Raw genomic sequence first — 16,828 nt, forward strand, 5'->3', positions numbered from 1 at the left:
TTCAATAATAATTAACATGACGATCTGTATTGCAAGCATGCCATTTCCCTAGCTTGAAATCCTAGACTAATCAATTGCCATCTGTCCGCAATTAAATATGGGTGTGTTGTTGTTTTTAAAAAAGGTGCCTAATTTAAACTTTGTTTAGGTAAACAAGCACTCACTGTGGTTAGTGTTAAACAAAAAGAATAAGAAATGAAACTGCATGGCAATTAGCCATTACGCCACTGAGGAAGCACTGAACAGGTTGCATCCTGGAGATTCATCCTCTCTTAACAGCCCTGCAGCTGTGAAAGAGGCTTCTGTCCCATCATGCACACTCCTTCAGCCTGCTGGGAGGAGGGATGCGCAATTGGACTAGGATGATTCTCTGAGGTCATCTGTAACATTTAATGCACTGTGTTCCTTGTTGTTCTGTGTTTGGGAGAAGTCTGATCAATATAGGTTAGCTGTGATCAGTCTTGGCTAAGTCTGATCAATATACGTTACAGTAGAGGTGAGCAGTCTTGGTTAAGTCTGATCAATCTAGACATTACTTGTGGCTGGTCCTTCCTCAGGATTGCAACATATGGCTTTGAAGCTGCCTCCCGCCCCATAATTTTTGGAGCATTTTAGAGTTCCTGGGCAATACCAGCTGGGCTGATCTTGATGATCTAACTCCACAGGAGATGGTCTCTTGCCACAGTGACGTGAGGTGCTGCCCCACGCTTCCTTACCATGACCAGTGTGCCTGAAAATAGCTATGGTAAGACTGGAGATAACAACTCCTGGCTAAAGGGCTGGGAAGAGTGCCAATCAAATGACTGCCAGTGAGAAGAAAAACTCCCATGTTGTCCCATGGAGACAAGAGTTTAGTAGGGGCTCACTCTCTCCCATCATACCTCACTTGCCTAGAGCTAGAAGATTAGCTGTGTACTCCAGCCATGTTCTACGTAACTGTCCTGATACTGAGGAGGATTTTTGGCATTCCTTCCCATGTGGTAGTGGTAAGGAACCTGCCAGCGCCTAGTTGATGAGTCTGGGCATTCGGGGACTCTCGTCACTTCCAAGGTGACAAAAAGCACTACAGCAGAGTGCTACACCTTCTATCTCCACAAACATTTCAGAGGCACTAGTCACGCCATCAACTATGGAAAGCAAAGAATTAAAGGAGCAATCCACCCCACAGCAGTGTGGCTGCTCAGGCAGTGCTTAAGGCACTCACTCACCTGATCACAACAACAGCAAACACTAGCATGACACCTGGCTAGTGAGCCACTACAGAGTGGACCCATCAACAAAGATTAGCAGTTTTGCAGGCCATTTGGATCGCCAACAGCACAAGTGTACATGTCAGGCGTAAGGCCCACTGAGCTTAGTAGGGGCTGACTCCCAGGAAGGGGGTAGAGAATTGAAGCCCAGGTAAAACTTCAGCTGTTTGATTTATTAAACTACTAAAACCTTCATCCAAGGATCATGGGGCAGTTTACAATATAAAAACACCAAATACATAAAATTGTAACAAGCAAAACGATACCCTATACTACAGGCACGCAGTTTAAAAGACCACAAATTGTTTAATTGTGGTTTTTAAGGAACAAGAAGACATATCCAGGTAAGAAACGGCTGCAGGAAGACCCACACACACACAATAATCATTCATACCTTCCTTAGAAATATATGAACTGACAGCTTAAACTGAGTTGAAGTATCAGTCCGTTCTAGCCTATTGTCTTCTATAGCTGGCAGGGGCTCTCTGAGGACTCAGCTTTCCAAGCTGAGCAAGCCAAGGTCCATTTTAAATGTAGGTACTCTGATTAAAGTCATGCAACACATGCACTATTCCGCTGAGCTGTGGGCTCTCCCAAAACAAAACAACCTAAGAAGTTAATTTGCTCTCTCATCCAACAAAAGTTGAAATTCCATCCAAATTCCACTCCATACAGAGTTAAGAGGTAACACTGATTTATATCTGAGGTTTTTCTCATTTGTGCATATATTGCACCAGGGGCAAAATGTCCACTGCTGCCCCTGTGGTGGGGTGGTGTCTTTTCCAGATCCCCCCTCCTCCCCCTGGCAACAGGGCTTTGCATTGGCTCCTCCCTTCATTAGAAGCCAGTGCAAAGCCCCCCACCCAAACAGCGGGCAAAGCTGAGAGGCAGAACGCTTCCCCTCTTGCAGGAGAGGGGTATTCCACAGAGCTTTGCCACTGACTCCTCTATCCCTAAAGGCTGGGGAAACCACCTGTTAACTGGGCAGTGGAACAGGGGTGCTGCCCCTTGGGTGGGTACCACCTGAGGCAGTTGCCTCACCCTACCTAATGGGGGGCTTTAGTGCACATATTGGTGCATCACTGATAGAAAAACAAATGGCAGAATCCAGTAAAAGTTATGAAACTTTGATTTTAATGGGAAATTTAATTTAAGAAGATGCTTAATCTCCCATTGAACAATGCTTAATTTTGGCTATTGAATGACATAACTTTTTTTTAAAAAAAGTTAAGGCTCCTGACTTGTATTTTTCAAGGAAATGGTTGAATTGTTCACAAACTTTTCAGAAGTTTCAGAAAAGCAATCTATGTAGTTGTGTTTTTCTGCAGCACATGTAAACATTTCCAGCTAGGATCCTGCATTCACACAAGAGAACAAAAATATCAGCAATACTCACCCCCTTCTCCTGATCCAGAACCATTATCTGAAAAGGAAAAAAATAGAATTATCTGGGACTGCATTTTTTAATTTTAATTTTCTTTAAAAGCCTTTATAAACAGCTTGATTGTGTTGAAGGGGCAAGACCAACTGAATGGAGAGGAATAACAAGCAGCACTGGGAGGCAGGGAAGATAAACTGGTGTGACTAAATACCCTTCAGGTTCACAGTTCTTACTCTGTTCCCACTCCTATATGATAATGTGTTTTCTTGGTGAGAAAAATCCCATCAGCAGCCTGATCCACAAAGGCCAGGAGCATTATCACAAGATGCTCCAGGTTGTTGAGTGCTGGATTCCACAAGGCCCATAGTATCCATCAGCAATTACCCCCCGGACTCTGTACTTCTTCTGCCTGCTTAGACTGCCAATTGAAGCCTTATGTAAACAGCTACAGGGATCTAGAGCCTGGGCCAGCAAATTATTGAACAGGGATGCTTTCTGAATCAGCCAAGTGCCAAGAGGGGTCAACCAGCACTGGCTTTACCCACATGAATCAAGCTGCGAGGGGTTCTTCAATGTCTTCCTTTCTGCTTTGGCAGAGTCTCTCCCTTTACTTACCCTAGCTGCTCATTCCCATTTCCCTGCATCTACCCACCTCACAGAAGACAGCAACCAAAATGCATACAGGAAGGAGTCCGACAGCACCTAAACTACTCTTTTTGCCTAGGTCTCGGCCTGGGAAAAAGAGGCTTAGGAGTATAAAGTGGTACGGCAGAAGATGTCTGAAGAGGGTCAAGAGGCAAACAAGACTAAAGGAGACAGTATATAGGTATTTCTGTGTGGCCACGGTACATTTAATGCCATCAAATAAGAAACTTCATTTCATGTGTGTATGTCTGAGTTCAGTTCCCTAACACAACCTTCTCCAGTCGGGTGTCCTTTAGATGTTGTTGCAGTACAACTCCCATCATCCTTGGTCACTCTTTATGCTGGCTATGGGTGATGGAGTTGAGATTCCCAACATTTTTAAAACTCACCCTGTTCTTCGGACTGTAAATGGTTTTAACTGGTTTTAATATAGTAATTCTATATTGTTGTAACTTAGGGTGAAGGACAAATCTGAAGACAGAAAACAACATCTGGTTGAAGATGATTGCCCTTATATATGGCCCAGAAGGACATATATAACCTTAAAGATGGTCCAATCAGTGGTGAAGGATGCATTAACTCATAATGGGATAAGTGGGGGAATCCCAACTGGACAATATAATGGCGGCCATCAATCTCCTTACTCCTTTTAGAGCCACAGCCATGACTTGATGGATGTAACCCAATGAAGAGATGGCAGATCACTTAGCTCCCCTGCTGAATTTCTTCCTGCCTTCCTCCCACATATTCCTTTCCTCAAATTCTCAGTCCTGATCCTCCTTCATTCCCTGCAATTTCCCCTCCTCTGAATGCAGGGCAGAGCATGCCAAGAAGGAGTTGCTTACAGTGACTTTAAAATGAGGCAGTCTCTTGCAAAGAATAATAGAGACATCATGGCCAATCCATTACAGAGTCAGAAAACGCAGCATGAAAAGAAAAAGTTCTACATTTGAAGAGCAGTTCACATCAAGCAACTTAACTGGCTGCACACAACGACAACAAAGCACTTCCTACGTTGCCTTGCCTTTCAGAATTACAAGATTTAGACATGTCTGGTGAATTGGTTTTAACCTTAGTCATCTTATGATGGTCTGAGTATTAAGGCACTAAATTTTCTGGAAACTGTGTGGTTTCCTTCTGTCCTCCTCTCCTATTCTTCCTCATTCTAAAACAATGAAAATAAAGCAGCAGAGCTGGTGAGAGGGGAACAGACTCAGGACCTTGAATGAGAACTATTGATTGCAGAATACAGAACATGCCTCCAGGGTAGATGCGCAATGGAAAATGCTGGTATGTATTAACCCAAAGTGCCACAAACGCAAACATGAGTCAATTCCAACTTTTCTTTGGGGAGTCAATGAAAATGGGGGATGACTTCAGTTTGTGATTTACTTAAGATTAAATTCTTCTCAATTTCATTTTGAAAAGTGAGTAAAATACAGGGAAATAAACTGTGGGTCCCCTGCCCCTTTTGTTTGTACCAGGCTTGTTGTATCAAATAGTAATGGGGAGTCTAGAAAGCAGTTTTTATGCTTGTCTTTTTCTGTCTTTGTTACCTTACATCGTGCTAGCTTGGGGACTGTTTGAGACTCGTCATTTCCACGGGTTAAACGCTCAAGCGTTAGAAACATACTGTCACCCCTCCCCTCCCCCAACCTAAATGCTGAGGGTGGTTTCTGCCTAAGAACTCTTAAAGAACTCAAATGTGAAACGTTTTATCTTCTAACAAAAATATTTAACCTGTCCCAAGGAATGGCATCCGTAGAAGAGGACTGGAAAGGGGTCAATGTAACAGTATTTTTAAAAAGGGATTTCATACCCTCCAACATTTCTCCGATGAAAATAGTGACTTCTCATTCCATAATGATTATTTTACTATTTATACCCCACACATCTTACTGGGGTGCCCCACCCACTCTGGGCAGCTTCCAACATATGTAATAAACATAATAAAACATTAAACATTTAAAAAAACCTCCCCTATACAAGATTGCCTTCAATTGGCTAGGTGGCCGGAGAACTCCAACATTTCTCCAGTGAAAACAAGGACATCCTAAGGAAAAGTGGGACATTCCGGGATCAAATCAGAAACTGGGATGGCATCTCTAAATCAGGGACATCCCTGGAAAATAGGGTACTTAGAGAGTCTTGGATTTACGGAAGATCTAAGAAACTACAGGCCTGTTAGCTTAAGGTCTGTGCTGAGTAAATTGGTGAAAAGCATTATTAAATATAAAATTATCACGCATATAGAAGAACAACATAGAAAGCCAGTGTGGGGTACAGCAGAAGGGAAGGTGTCTGCACAGTCCAATTAAGCATTTTCCATATATAAAAGTCTCTGTAAGCTAGAGCGTTGCCTTAAAAAGAGAATGAACTGTCCACAGTCAGGATCAAAAGGCTACCATGGTCCACAATGCTTTCGGGTGGGTTAAAGATGATGTTCTAACTCAGGATGTAACTCTGTGTTTGGTCAGCTCCACTGCAGATTGTGGCTAGTGGAAGCACTTTATGGAATGCCCCCTCCCCGATAATTTTATGTACACAGAAACTAGGTGTCAGATGAAAGATATTTTTGCCTAGCCTTTATCCTGATTCTTTGCACCACTTTAGTCTTCTTCCCATTGTCTTTATATCTCCACCGCCTGTTTAAAGCCCACTGTGTCTGCCAGCAATTACCCTAAAGTCACAAGTGTCCTCAGGAGGGTTGCTACCTAATTGCCCAGAGCGGTGCAGCCTCAAATGGAGCCTTAAACTGTTACTTGGCAGGATACAAACAGTAGCTGATCATTCTTTCATGCAAATCTTGGCAAAATGTTCCAAAAAATTCACTCTGAATGCTTAAAGCACAGTAGCTTGCTGTTCAGTTGCAGGAAGTGCAGGCCGTGTTAGGTCAAGCGTAAGCTCTTCCCATAATACCCAAGGCCATTTCACACAGTACACAGCAGCGTACCTGGGTTAGTCTCTGAGAAGCATACCTGTATGATATGTCTTTTCAAAGTGTTTTGTTGCGTTCCTTTTTCTAGATGTGCACTTGGGGGGAAATCGTAGACATATGCCTTTTAAATATATTATGTGAAGAGACCTTCATCTACACACCCTGCCTTTATCATGCCTAACAACTGTTTCTGCACCCAAGGAGAGATAACTATTTTAGTTTACAGGTATATGGGTTAAGTCAGCAATGAGATGTCTGCCTCAAGAGAGAGGGAAGGCTGGTTCACAGGTTACAGGAGCAAGTCTTTCTGCTGCACGCACACTGGGGTCCTCTCGGGGGGGGCAAGTAATGTGTGAAAACACACCTCTCTGAACACTGAGGGACAATGCAGAAGGCACATATTAGGAAGTCACAACTGTCTTCTGCATTGGGGATGGCACCAGGTTTCGGACGAACCGGGCAAAGTGTCCTTGTGGTTCCCACTTTAACACCACTCCGGCAAGTCTGTGGGCAGCGGCGTAAACTTTTAACCCCCCCCCCCCAGTCCAGCAATGGTAGAAGTACTCAGTATGGTGGCTGCGGCCCCAAATGTCTCTGTTTTCTGGGCCCTGGTTTCAACTTGGTCTTTCATCTATTGGCTATGGGACATTCAAAAGAAGAAGGAAAAGGTTTTGGTTTTTTTAAATTGCTACCACCTATCACTACAGGCCATGCATGGTGGGAGATGCACATCTTTCTTGTATACTTTAGGTGCTCCCTGTGAGGATCAAGAGCACAGGCATAGCAAACACTCCAGTAAAGTGTGACCAGATCTTGAAAAGAAATAGGCAATGCCTGTGAATCTGAGCTCAGCACGCATATGGGGCTCTCATTTCCGGACTGCAGCCTGAACTTTAGAGCAGATGGTGTCCTGAGAACACGTGGGGCACTCTCCCCTACCACTGCTAGCAAAAGGGACATGTGTGTCTGTATATCGGGGCTGCTCTGCTGGGCTGAGGCCAACAAAGGTCCTGTCTCATTGGCAAGATTTAGATCCTGGTTCGGTGTTGGGTATGAACCTCTCAGCTATGGTCCAGGAGGTTCGATAAGCAGGAAAGCTGATATCCGGAACTCCCCTCGCCCCATTTTATTATTCCAAAGGCAAAGTACCTAGGATTTCCTGCTTAACAGCGATGAGGAGATTAAATTGCACCACTGACTTTATTTCCCCCTGCCACCAAACACAGTATATCGTTGTAATTGCATTTCCACTACATAAACAAACACAGACTGTAAACCCCCGGCTGCTCAAGATTCATAATAAGGGCTTGATTACTGCAGATTGAGGGACACTAGTTCAAAATTAAATGTAGCCTTGAGAGTCTCTGCCTTCCCTGCAGTGAAATGTGTTATGAAAGGAATGAGAGAAGCTAGCAAACACCTGACATCTCACAGAGCAATGGTGTTTGCTCTTAATAATGCAAATACAGCACGAAGGTTGGTTGGTTTGTTTTTCCAACTTAAGAGTTTAATAAGGGAGCCAAGAGGTGGTACTTCCCAATAAACAGGTCTCTCTGAAGGTGTGGATTCAGAAATCCATTAGAAAATTAAACTGCATGCCCACTGTGCATGCTTAATTTTACAAATTTAGCAGAAGTCAATCCTGGGAGCAATTATATTTGCTACTGTGGTTAACAGAAACACACAGAAATGAAAATAAATCAGAAGAGTTTAACTTTTATTGCTAATTTGCCGATATGATATGTAAGAGAAAATGGCTAAGGACCTATTTCAGCTGTGAGAATGGAGAAATGCTAAGGTTGTTTGTGCAACTAGGTGCAGTAATTTTGTAACTACTGGATAGCAACCACAGAATTCACAGAGGGCAGGTACTCCCAGTATCTTATCTATGATGAAGTGGAGCAGACCAGTGAAGCTGGAGCAACGGCAGGATCCACTGGCACAAACTCCTTGGCATGCCTCTAACCACACGGGCGCAAAATTTAGCTCAGTTTGGTTGTTTATTTTATTTCATAAAATGTATGCACTGCTTGATTGTTTAAAGAAAAACCCCTCAGAGTGGTTTACAAATAGATAAAATGATAAAATCAAGGGGGGTGGATTATAGTATTTTAGAACATTTCAGCATTTGAGACTTGGGTCTGAAAACAAAGAGGTTACTGCAAGTTTGAACAGACCTCACTTCAGAAAAAGAGAGAGAGAGATGGGATTGACCCAGAACATGATCTGAGGGCATGGGATGTGCCCACCCTGAGCTCTGTGATGGAAAAAGGAAGGGTGTACCATTTGCAATAGGGACACGGGTGGCACTGTGGTCTAAATCACAGAGCCTAGGGCTTGCCGATCAGAAGGTCAGCAGTTTGAATCCCCGCGATGGGGTGAGCTCCCGTCGCTCGGTCCCAGCTCCTGCCAACCTAGCAGTTTGAAAGCACAGCAAAGTGCAAGTAGATAAATAGGTACCGCTCCGGTGGGAAGGTAAATAGCGTTTCCGTGCACTGCTCTGGTTTGCCAGAAGCAGCTTTGTCATGCTGGCCACATGACCCGGAAGCTGTATGCCAGCTCCCTTGAGATGAGCGCCGCAACCCCAGAGTCATCTGTGACTGGACCTAACGGTCTGGGGTCCCTTTACCTTTTACCATTTGCAATGACAAGTTTTCTCCTCAGCATTCGATGAAGTAAGCCACAGCTTATGAAATGTCATAGCACAATAAACATGCTACAGTTTCACAGACCCCCTTTGTTGTTTCTGCTGCAACCACTCAACATATCAGTGCTTCTGAAATTTACCTCATCCCAGAAGCCCATGAAAAACAAATGCATCCTCTCTCCTCCCTAAAAGCAGAGTCAAACCGCCTCTGAAAGGTCACTTTCCCAAGAAGGTTGTTTGAGCCGATCTGCCTGAGGCAATGGAACAATTTTGTACTGGCAGCCAGAGATGCAAATAGTCACAGCCTCCAGCGTTTAACTGTTACTTAGCCCCAACAGTGCCCCTGGGGACTGACCCCATCCAATATCCTAGAAAATGCATTGCCTGCCTGAGTCCAGATCAGCGATGTTAAAACAAAAGCTTGCTAAGCTTCCTCCACCAGCTGCACAAACAGCTGGTACTTTATGTCAGGGATGGGCAACATGGCGTCATCCTGACCACTGGCCATACTGGTTGGGGCTGTTTATAGAGTAGTTGCCCCCTGTTGGCTACCTTGAACCCAGAAAGCTGCAAGTTGCGCAGACTTACTTGGGTGCTTCAAGGAAGCCCCTTTGTTTTTCAAACAAAAAGGGCAATAGCCAACCCAAGCTGAGCATTTTAAATATTCAACATGGCTGCTCACACATTTTACCGGACTGCACTAACGTGTAACAAAGTTCGCTGGTTTAAAAATAAAAATGAATGTCATGTAGCAATATAACACTACATTATCATAAGCATTCTGAACACTGAAATGGCCAAACAGCACAACAAGGAGCTACAATAAGCACTGGGCATTAGTGACTCGTTTTTCCGATTCACGTTTAGGCATTAAAATAATTTAAGGGTGGTAACTAGATACTCAACTTACAAAAAAACCACCTTGGTGTCCTACTTGCTTTGCCCCACCAATGTGGTGAATAGCTGGTTTGCCCATAATATGCCAGGCTAAAAGATGGCTGTTCTTGTCATTGAAAAGCCTTTCAATATTCCCCAACTATGGCTAAACCAAAACAAGGCAGCTTAGCGAATGGTGTGGACTTGGAATAAGAAAATAAGGTCCCCGCAAGACCTATTTACTACTAGCAATATTACTATTGTTGCTATTCGTAGGTCAGCCAGCCAGTATGTTGCTGATTCAAGTGGTGGTATTCAAACTCCTTCTAGCCTCCAAACATGGCTCACCAGATTCTGCCTTGGTTCCTCTACTAACCTACCAAGTTCCTTCAGGCTCTCAGCCAAGCTCTGAAGGTTCTGCCCTGGTCTTATCCACGAAGGGGCAATATTTCTGAAATCAGGAGAAGGCAAAAGCTGATATTCTGATCTTGGAGTTCTTCCAAGGTTTATTTACCTTTATTCATGAAAGGCATAGAAATGTGAAATAGGAGCTTTGTTTCCAGTTACAGGAGAACAGCAACAAAGCCTTCATCCAGATAAAACGAAGTCCAGAGCCACTTACTAACTCAACTAAACTATATGATGACACTGTCTACACAATCAGGGCAGACCTTGGTGATATGGCACCCTGGGCAAAGGCAAAATTTGACACCGTCTCCAGTCCTTGACCTGCCTTCCTAAAGCTAGGTAAGAGGTACTGGGCTTTGGGAAGAAGGTGTGAGGCAAGGTCCTAGAGTCCTCCTTTCTCCCTCCCAAAGCCTGTTAAGTGCCTACAAGGTTTTGAGAAGGTGCCCTGCTCGGATGCATGCCCAGTGTGGGCACTGCCCTAAAATTGCCTCTAACGCAATTACCTGGCATGCACACACCGTAAGCCAAACTGTGGCTTACTGGGACCTTGCAAATGGACACACTCATGAAAAGGAGCTTGCCGCCACTTTGCTTCTGCCAGGTCACCTTTTGCTCCCATACCACACTGTTCCTAGCCACACCTTATGCTTAGTAAGCCAAGAGCTTGGCCACAACATTAAACCAAACCTTGACTTAGAACAAATGGTGCAGCATCAAAACAGGACTGTGGTGTTGTGCTTACCGTGACATGCAAACTATTGCTACCGCAATACAAAGTTTTAAAAGCATATTAGCTGATTCTCAGTCTCAAAGGGGTTTTTAAAAAAATCAATCTTTATTATCTGACTCACAAGAAGTTGAAAGTGGAATTAAAAATAGTTGTTGCTGTTTTTAAAACAAGATTGGCATTTTAGTTCTGCACTGCAACATTATATGCAGAGATGAGCCCAGTTATTTAATGGATGCTGAAGTCAAAATAATATTTTATAAGATCTTGTATTTACTATATTATATTCCTCAAAGGCTACAAAAACGTATCAACTTCCCATGGCATTCTCCTGCAACGAAGATAATATGAGGTGCAAGGACGATAGCACGGCATTGCAGGAAATAATAAAAGCACTAGGCAGATGTGCTTGAAAATACAAAAGAGATAACAGGGTGTAAATCACCAAGAGAATATCTTGTTTGCTTTTAGGCAAGCTCAGTGATGCGAATCATATTAAGAGCTGCAAAATAATAGGTAAAATCTTGATTGCAGTCTGCTTGCTAGTGGCCCAATACCAACTACCAACAAAAGAAAATCATGGCATAGAGTGATACATCTATCCACCAGCAAAACTGGCTTCCTCTTGTGCAATGGGCCTACCCTCTCCTCTCCTCCCTGCTGCAGCCCCTCAGATCCTTGGATAGGATTTGGAGGGGTTGCAGGTAGGGAGGAGAGGAAGGAGAATACTTGCGGTGCGTGTAGGAACTCCTTGTCCTATATTGGATTTCACCCGTAGGATTTTAATGTAAGAAATAACTTACTTTAAGAGACTTTGGGAGAAGTCTAAAACTAAAAAAGGACTCTTTAGATCACTGGTTTACATACTAAAGAAAAAAATGCAGAAAATGCCTTGAAATAAGCCAACTTAGTAGGTTTATTACTGGCAATTGTTGAGTTGATTTTTGATGTAAGATTCAAGAGTTCTTATTTACATTATGACCTAATACCGTATTTTTCGCTCTATAACATGCACCTGACCATAACACGCACTTCGTTTTTAGAGGAGGAAAACAAGGGGGGGGAATTCTGAATGAAACAGTGGATGTATCATTTTTGCGTCTCATGCTGTGGCCACAGACATGTGATCTGATGGTGAGTTTGGGGTAGCCCAATGCAAAGATCCTGAGGATCCATGTGGATCCATGCTTTGTAACCACGTTTTTGCACCATTGCAGCCCCAGGCAACAGTGGGTGCATTATTTTTTTGGTGCAGGCTGTAGCCATGGACATGTAATGTGATCTGATGGTGAATTTGGGGTGACCCAATGCAAAGATCCTGAGGATCCATGTGGATCCGTGCTTTGTAACCATGTTTTAAGTGGGGAGGTGTAGCAGGAACCCCCCCACCCCAATCATTCTGTTTGCACAAACTTCACACACACTCACACACTACATACGCCACATTTCTGGTATAAATTCATAGAAAATCAACCATACATCGGATTTGCACTGTTCCATTTTTATTTACTATCAAAGGAGGGTGGCTTGGTTTCTGGTCAGCCATAATCCCTTCAGCATACCAGCACATCCACAGGAGCCCTGCCCAGTTGCTATGTCAGCCTTGATAATCCCAGACAGAAGACAATCAAAATGACAAAGAACTTGCATATGGTAGTGGATTCAGCACAGACTGAAACAAAGGACAATGATCAGATCTTCCCTCTGGGGGCAGGAAACTGCAAACTCCCCATTGTCACCTGGAAAGTACTCATGGGGAGGGGGAAAGGAGGAACCAGCTGGGTGACAGGACACTCAGGTTACCACCACAACTCCTCCCTCAACCCCTCCTTTCTGTAATGTATGCATGATGTCAACCCTTTCTGTAACGTATGCATGATGTCAACTCCTCCTTTCTGAAATGTATGCATGATGTTTCTGGGGGTGGGCTTGAGCTAGAGGAGGGGAATTTCAAAAGTTTTTATAAGGTCTTGCAGCCCATTGTTCTGGGTCTTTTCCTCTCTCCTGCAAGTGAGGGGAATACCCTGTTGCAACAGTTCAATAAAGGCCAAGCCTACAGGCTGCTGTTTTGCTCCAAGTTATCCTGGTTGGTGTCTTTACTTTTTGTCCAAGGGAGCCCTCAGATTTTTCCGTTAACAGAGGGAAGGAAAAACACAAAAGGGACAAGGAGCACGAGAGGGGTGTGCAGAGCAGCTGGCTAAGAATGCAGGAGAGGGGTTTAACGGGAGGGAGGAAAGGAAGGCAAAAGTTTTCCCCCCCCACACACACCCAAGCCAGCCCTCCCTCCCTCCCTCCCTCTCTCTCACCTGCATGTTTTCTGGCTGCCTGCAAGTCCCTAAAATGCTTCCCTGGACGCAGCAGCACCGGAGCACAGAGAGGAATTAGAAGGAAGGACGCGGTCCTTTCCTTTCCCCTCTGCTTGCCTGGAGGAGAGGGGATTTGCCTGCTCTTTGTTCCGTTTGAGCAAACAGCAACCGAAACAGAAGAGGGTGGGCAGTAAGACCCTGAGGCAGAATGCAGGAAAGCAACAGCTTCCTCTCTCACGGAGCTCCCTCCCCCTGACGCGCCACAATTGGATTTTTGCCTAATTTTTGCCCCTGCGCTCGGGCCAGTCGGCTCCAGGGACCACACATTCGCTCAATAACACGCACAGACATTTCCCCTTACTTTTTAGGAGAAAAAAATCTGCGTGTTATAGAGAGAAAAGTACGGTAAGTATTTCTGAATGAATGGTTATGCGCTTCTTAAATAAAATCATCTACAGTGGTACCTCTGGATATGAACGGGATCCGTTCTGGATCCCTGTTCGCATCCTGAAGCAAACGTAACCTGTGTCTGCACATCTGTGTGTGCGTGGGTCACGATTCGCTTCCACGCATGCATGTGGCGTCATCTTGAGCGTCTGCGCAAGCGGTGAAACCCAGAAGTAACGCATTCCGTTACTTCCGGGTCGCCACGGAGCGCAACCTGAAAGCGCTCAACCTGAAGCATATTTAACCAGAGTTATGACTGTAGTTCCTTTAACACATACGACTTAAGACTACTGTAATGGACACTTAAGACTAAGATACTTTATTATTGATTTTTAATTGCTATTTTTCGTTTAGTGCCTTTTTGACCTTATTAAATCTTTACCAACAAAGAAATGAAATGTTGGCAACCCTTATCAATCAGCAAAGATAACTGGCAACCCTTATCAATCAGCAACTCGTGTTAAACATGCACTATATTCTATTAGTTTTCTGAAGTGGCTTTCATTTCATGTGAAAGATCAAATATAATGTAGAAATGAACAGTTAGGAAAACATTGGGGAAAGGAAACATCTAAGAATAGTGCTAAACAGAGGTAATGACAGTCAGAGGAATAGTTCAGCATCCCTCGACGGCTGCCATTTTGTGACCTCCTGCTTTCAAGCTGACCAGTGCTGACATGCAGTTGAAAATTACAGGTGTTTCACCATTGTATCTAGTTCTTCTAGCCCCTAGAGACCGAGGGACCATGCCCAGACTGTACATGACAATTCAGTACAGAAGTGGGCCCTTGATCAGTGAATCCTGGTCCTAGGAAAAACACTGAAACATCCAACAAATGAAATAAGAAAGGCTGTCCCATTAACTGCTGTTTACTCACCTGAGTAACAAGGCCCTCTAGCCACCACTGTTATCTCTTTCTGGTGCTTGCAAGCAGCTCTCCTGAGAAAGCATTCATTTTGGTAAGTGTCTCCATTTGAACCACAAACAGGAATATATTTTGTGTGACACTGCAAGGGAGAGAGAAAAATCAAGGAAAAGAAATTATTTACGCAACCCCGTGTACAGGTATTCAACTGGGGTGGCAACGGTGCAATCGGAGAGTTTGATTTTGTGGCTCATGGTTTCCTTCCAGAGGCCCATTCCATTCAGCTGCAAAACAGCAGCCCAAGGAGCAGCAGCTACAGCAGCGAGACAGAAATGCACAAGCAGAAATTGGCATTTTCATGTTCCCAGGATGAAGAAAGCATAGCACACTTGCTGCAGGCTGCAGCCTGGCTGCCAGAGGACTGAATAGAATGGCAACAATGTCCAGAAAGTTTTTTGTTTAATATTAAAGTGCCTATCCACAACACACTGTTGCAAAAAAATAAAAAAGATAAAATCTAAATATACTGTTCATTGGTGGTTTACAAGTCGCAAAAGAGTTCTTCCTTCTTAATGGAATGTGTTCATAAATATGATACCAAGCGGCAGTTTGCTATTGTTGGAATTTTCGTATTTTAGTTTTTTGCTTTGTTTCCACACTTAATTGCTCTTACTCCCCAATTAAAGTGTTATGGTTGTTTAATAATAATACAACAGTAAAAGTGAACAAATAAGACACTCAGGAAAGGAAAGTATTATTATTAAACAACAAAGGACCCTGCCGACCACACATTTCAAAAGAGGGAATTAAAAATGGGCAAAATATTACAGATGCATAGTTTCTTAAAGATATAATGAAAACCTGAACACAGAGTATTTTCTTCTCTCCAGATGTTAATGGAATGAAGAATGTTTCTTAGCACTGTGGCCCAAAGCAGGGGTGGACTTTGGTCTTTCAAATTTCAGCAGTACCCTGTGCAAGGCCAAAATTCAGCGTGTGTGTCCCCTCCTCTCGCCTTCTGTTGTGCTCAATTCACTACTGGCCAGTGGATGTATAGAATGCTGTTGAAATACGCACATTCCTTGGGGCCTCTTGAAGGTTTTATATATTTGATCAGGAAATGTGTACAATTCCCTCTTCATGGGCAGGTTATGTGCACATTTTCCATGAGGCCCGAAAAATGCGCATAACAGTTGTTATGCACATTAACTGTTCTATTCAGCCTCTGAAGAACAGGCTACACCAGGGCTGAATCTAGACACATCAAAGAAGCGTTTCAGTTAAGCCCATTGTAAACTCATAAAGGGAAATCCAGTAGGGAAAGACACAGCACCATCTGGTCGTCACAGTATTATATCGCATATACAACACATATAAAACACTTTTTCTTTACCAAACTAGCTGAGTCCCAGATCATACAAATGGGTACATGAGTAAAACTCTCAAACTGACAGTTTTTTAGAGGATATCATTACTTTTGATCATATTAGATAACAAAGGTGAAAATTCCTTACCAGAAATTGGCATGCACACGTCAAACTATCTCCTTCTTCCTTACAAACACCCCCATATTTACACGATGATTCATCACATACTCTCACATCCGATTCCTTTACATTTAGTTCTGAAAAAGGAAAGAAGATTTAAATAGATTATGTGCTATGCTTTTTTAAAGCAAAGTCAGTTGTGCAAAAAGGCACTTGACAGCCCCCCACCCCTTGTAATAAAAAGCAGCTTTGGGAACTTGTTTTTTATCAGAGGAATAGATGATGGAAGTGCTTAACTCTCCCCCTGCATGCCATTTTGCTGCTCAAAACCAATCTGCTCCAAGTTGTTCCCATCCCCATATTCTAGAGGCTTAAGCACAATTTTTAAACATGCACCTGAAACCTGTGGGAGGGGAGAGCAACTTGGGGGGAAAGAGTCAATTTGAAATGGAAAAATGGCTGGCAGGGAAGTGCTACGCGCCTGATTCCTTGCTCGAAATTGTTTCCCAATATTGCTTTTCATTTAAGCTAAGTAACAAAATAATACATTTGGGGATTTATTGCACAAATTTCCTGATAATGTGCTCTTTGCCCCCACATAAAGCGAAGACTCCTAGTTCAGTGGTAGAGCATCTCAAGGTAGGGCTGAAACCCTAGAGATATGCAGCTAGATCAGGGGTCTACAAGCTTATAGGCCAGTCCACGCACCATCCATCTTCTGGGTCGGAGGAGCGCCCGTGAGCACATGCTCTTTCCGGTGCTCCCCCGACCCAGACGTGTACCAGAAATAGCGTGCGCACATGTGCACGGGTGCTTCTCCGTCCCGCACGCATGCATGCACACTATTTCT

General features: G+C 43.7%; 2 protein-coding genes across 6 annotated transcripts in view; both read right to left on the reverse strand.

Annotated features, from left to right (window-relative positions):
- MAJIN (membrane anchored junction protein) overlaps positions 1-16,828 on the reverse strand; it is a gene marked incomplete at its 5' end in the record, with an annotated part of 238,719 nt that overhangs the window by 184,252 nt on the left and 37,639 nt on the right. The window lies entirely within an intron of this gene.
- Positions 1-16,828, reverse strand: part of TMEFF1 (transmembrane protein with EGF like and two follistatin like domains 1) — a 106,226-nt gene that overhangs the window by 24,545 nt on the left and 64,853 nt on the right. For all 3 annotated transcript variants that reach the window (XM_082234607.1, XM_082234606.1, XM_082234605.1), the window contains 3 exons: positions 16,006-16,115; positions 14,504-14,633; positions 2,647-2,673 (listed from right to left, as the gene is read on the reverse strand). In XM_082234607.1, the coding sequence (XP_082090733.1) occupies positions 2,647-2,673; positions 14,504-14,633; positions 16,006-16,115 (267 nt within the window). The remainder of the gene's footprint in view (positions 1-2,646; positions 2,674-14,503; positions 14,634-16,005; positions 16,116-16,828) is intronic.

This window comes from Podarcis vaucheri (assembly GCF_965113315.1).
Source record: "Podarcis vaucheri genome assembly, chromosome: 8".
NCBI lineage: Eukaryota > Metazoa > Chordata > Lepidosauria > Squamata > Lacertidae > Podarcis > Podarcis vaucheri.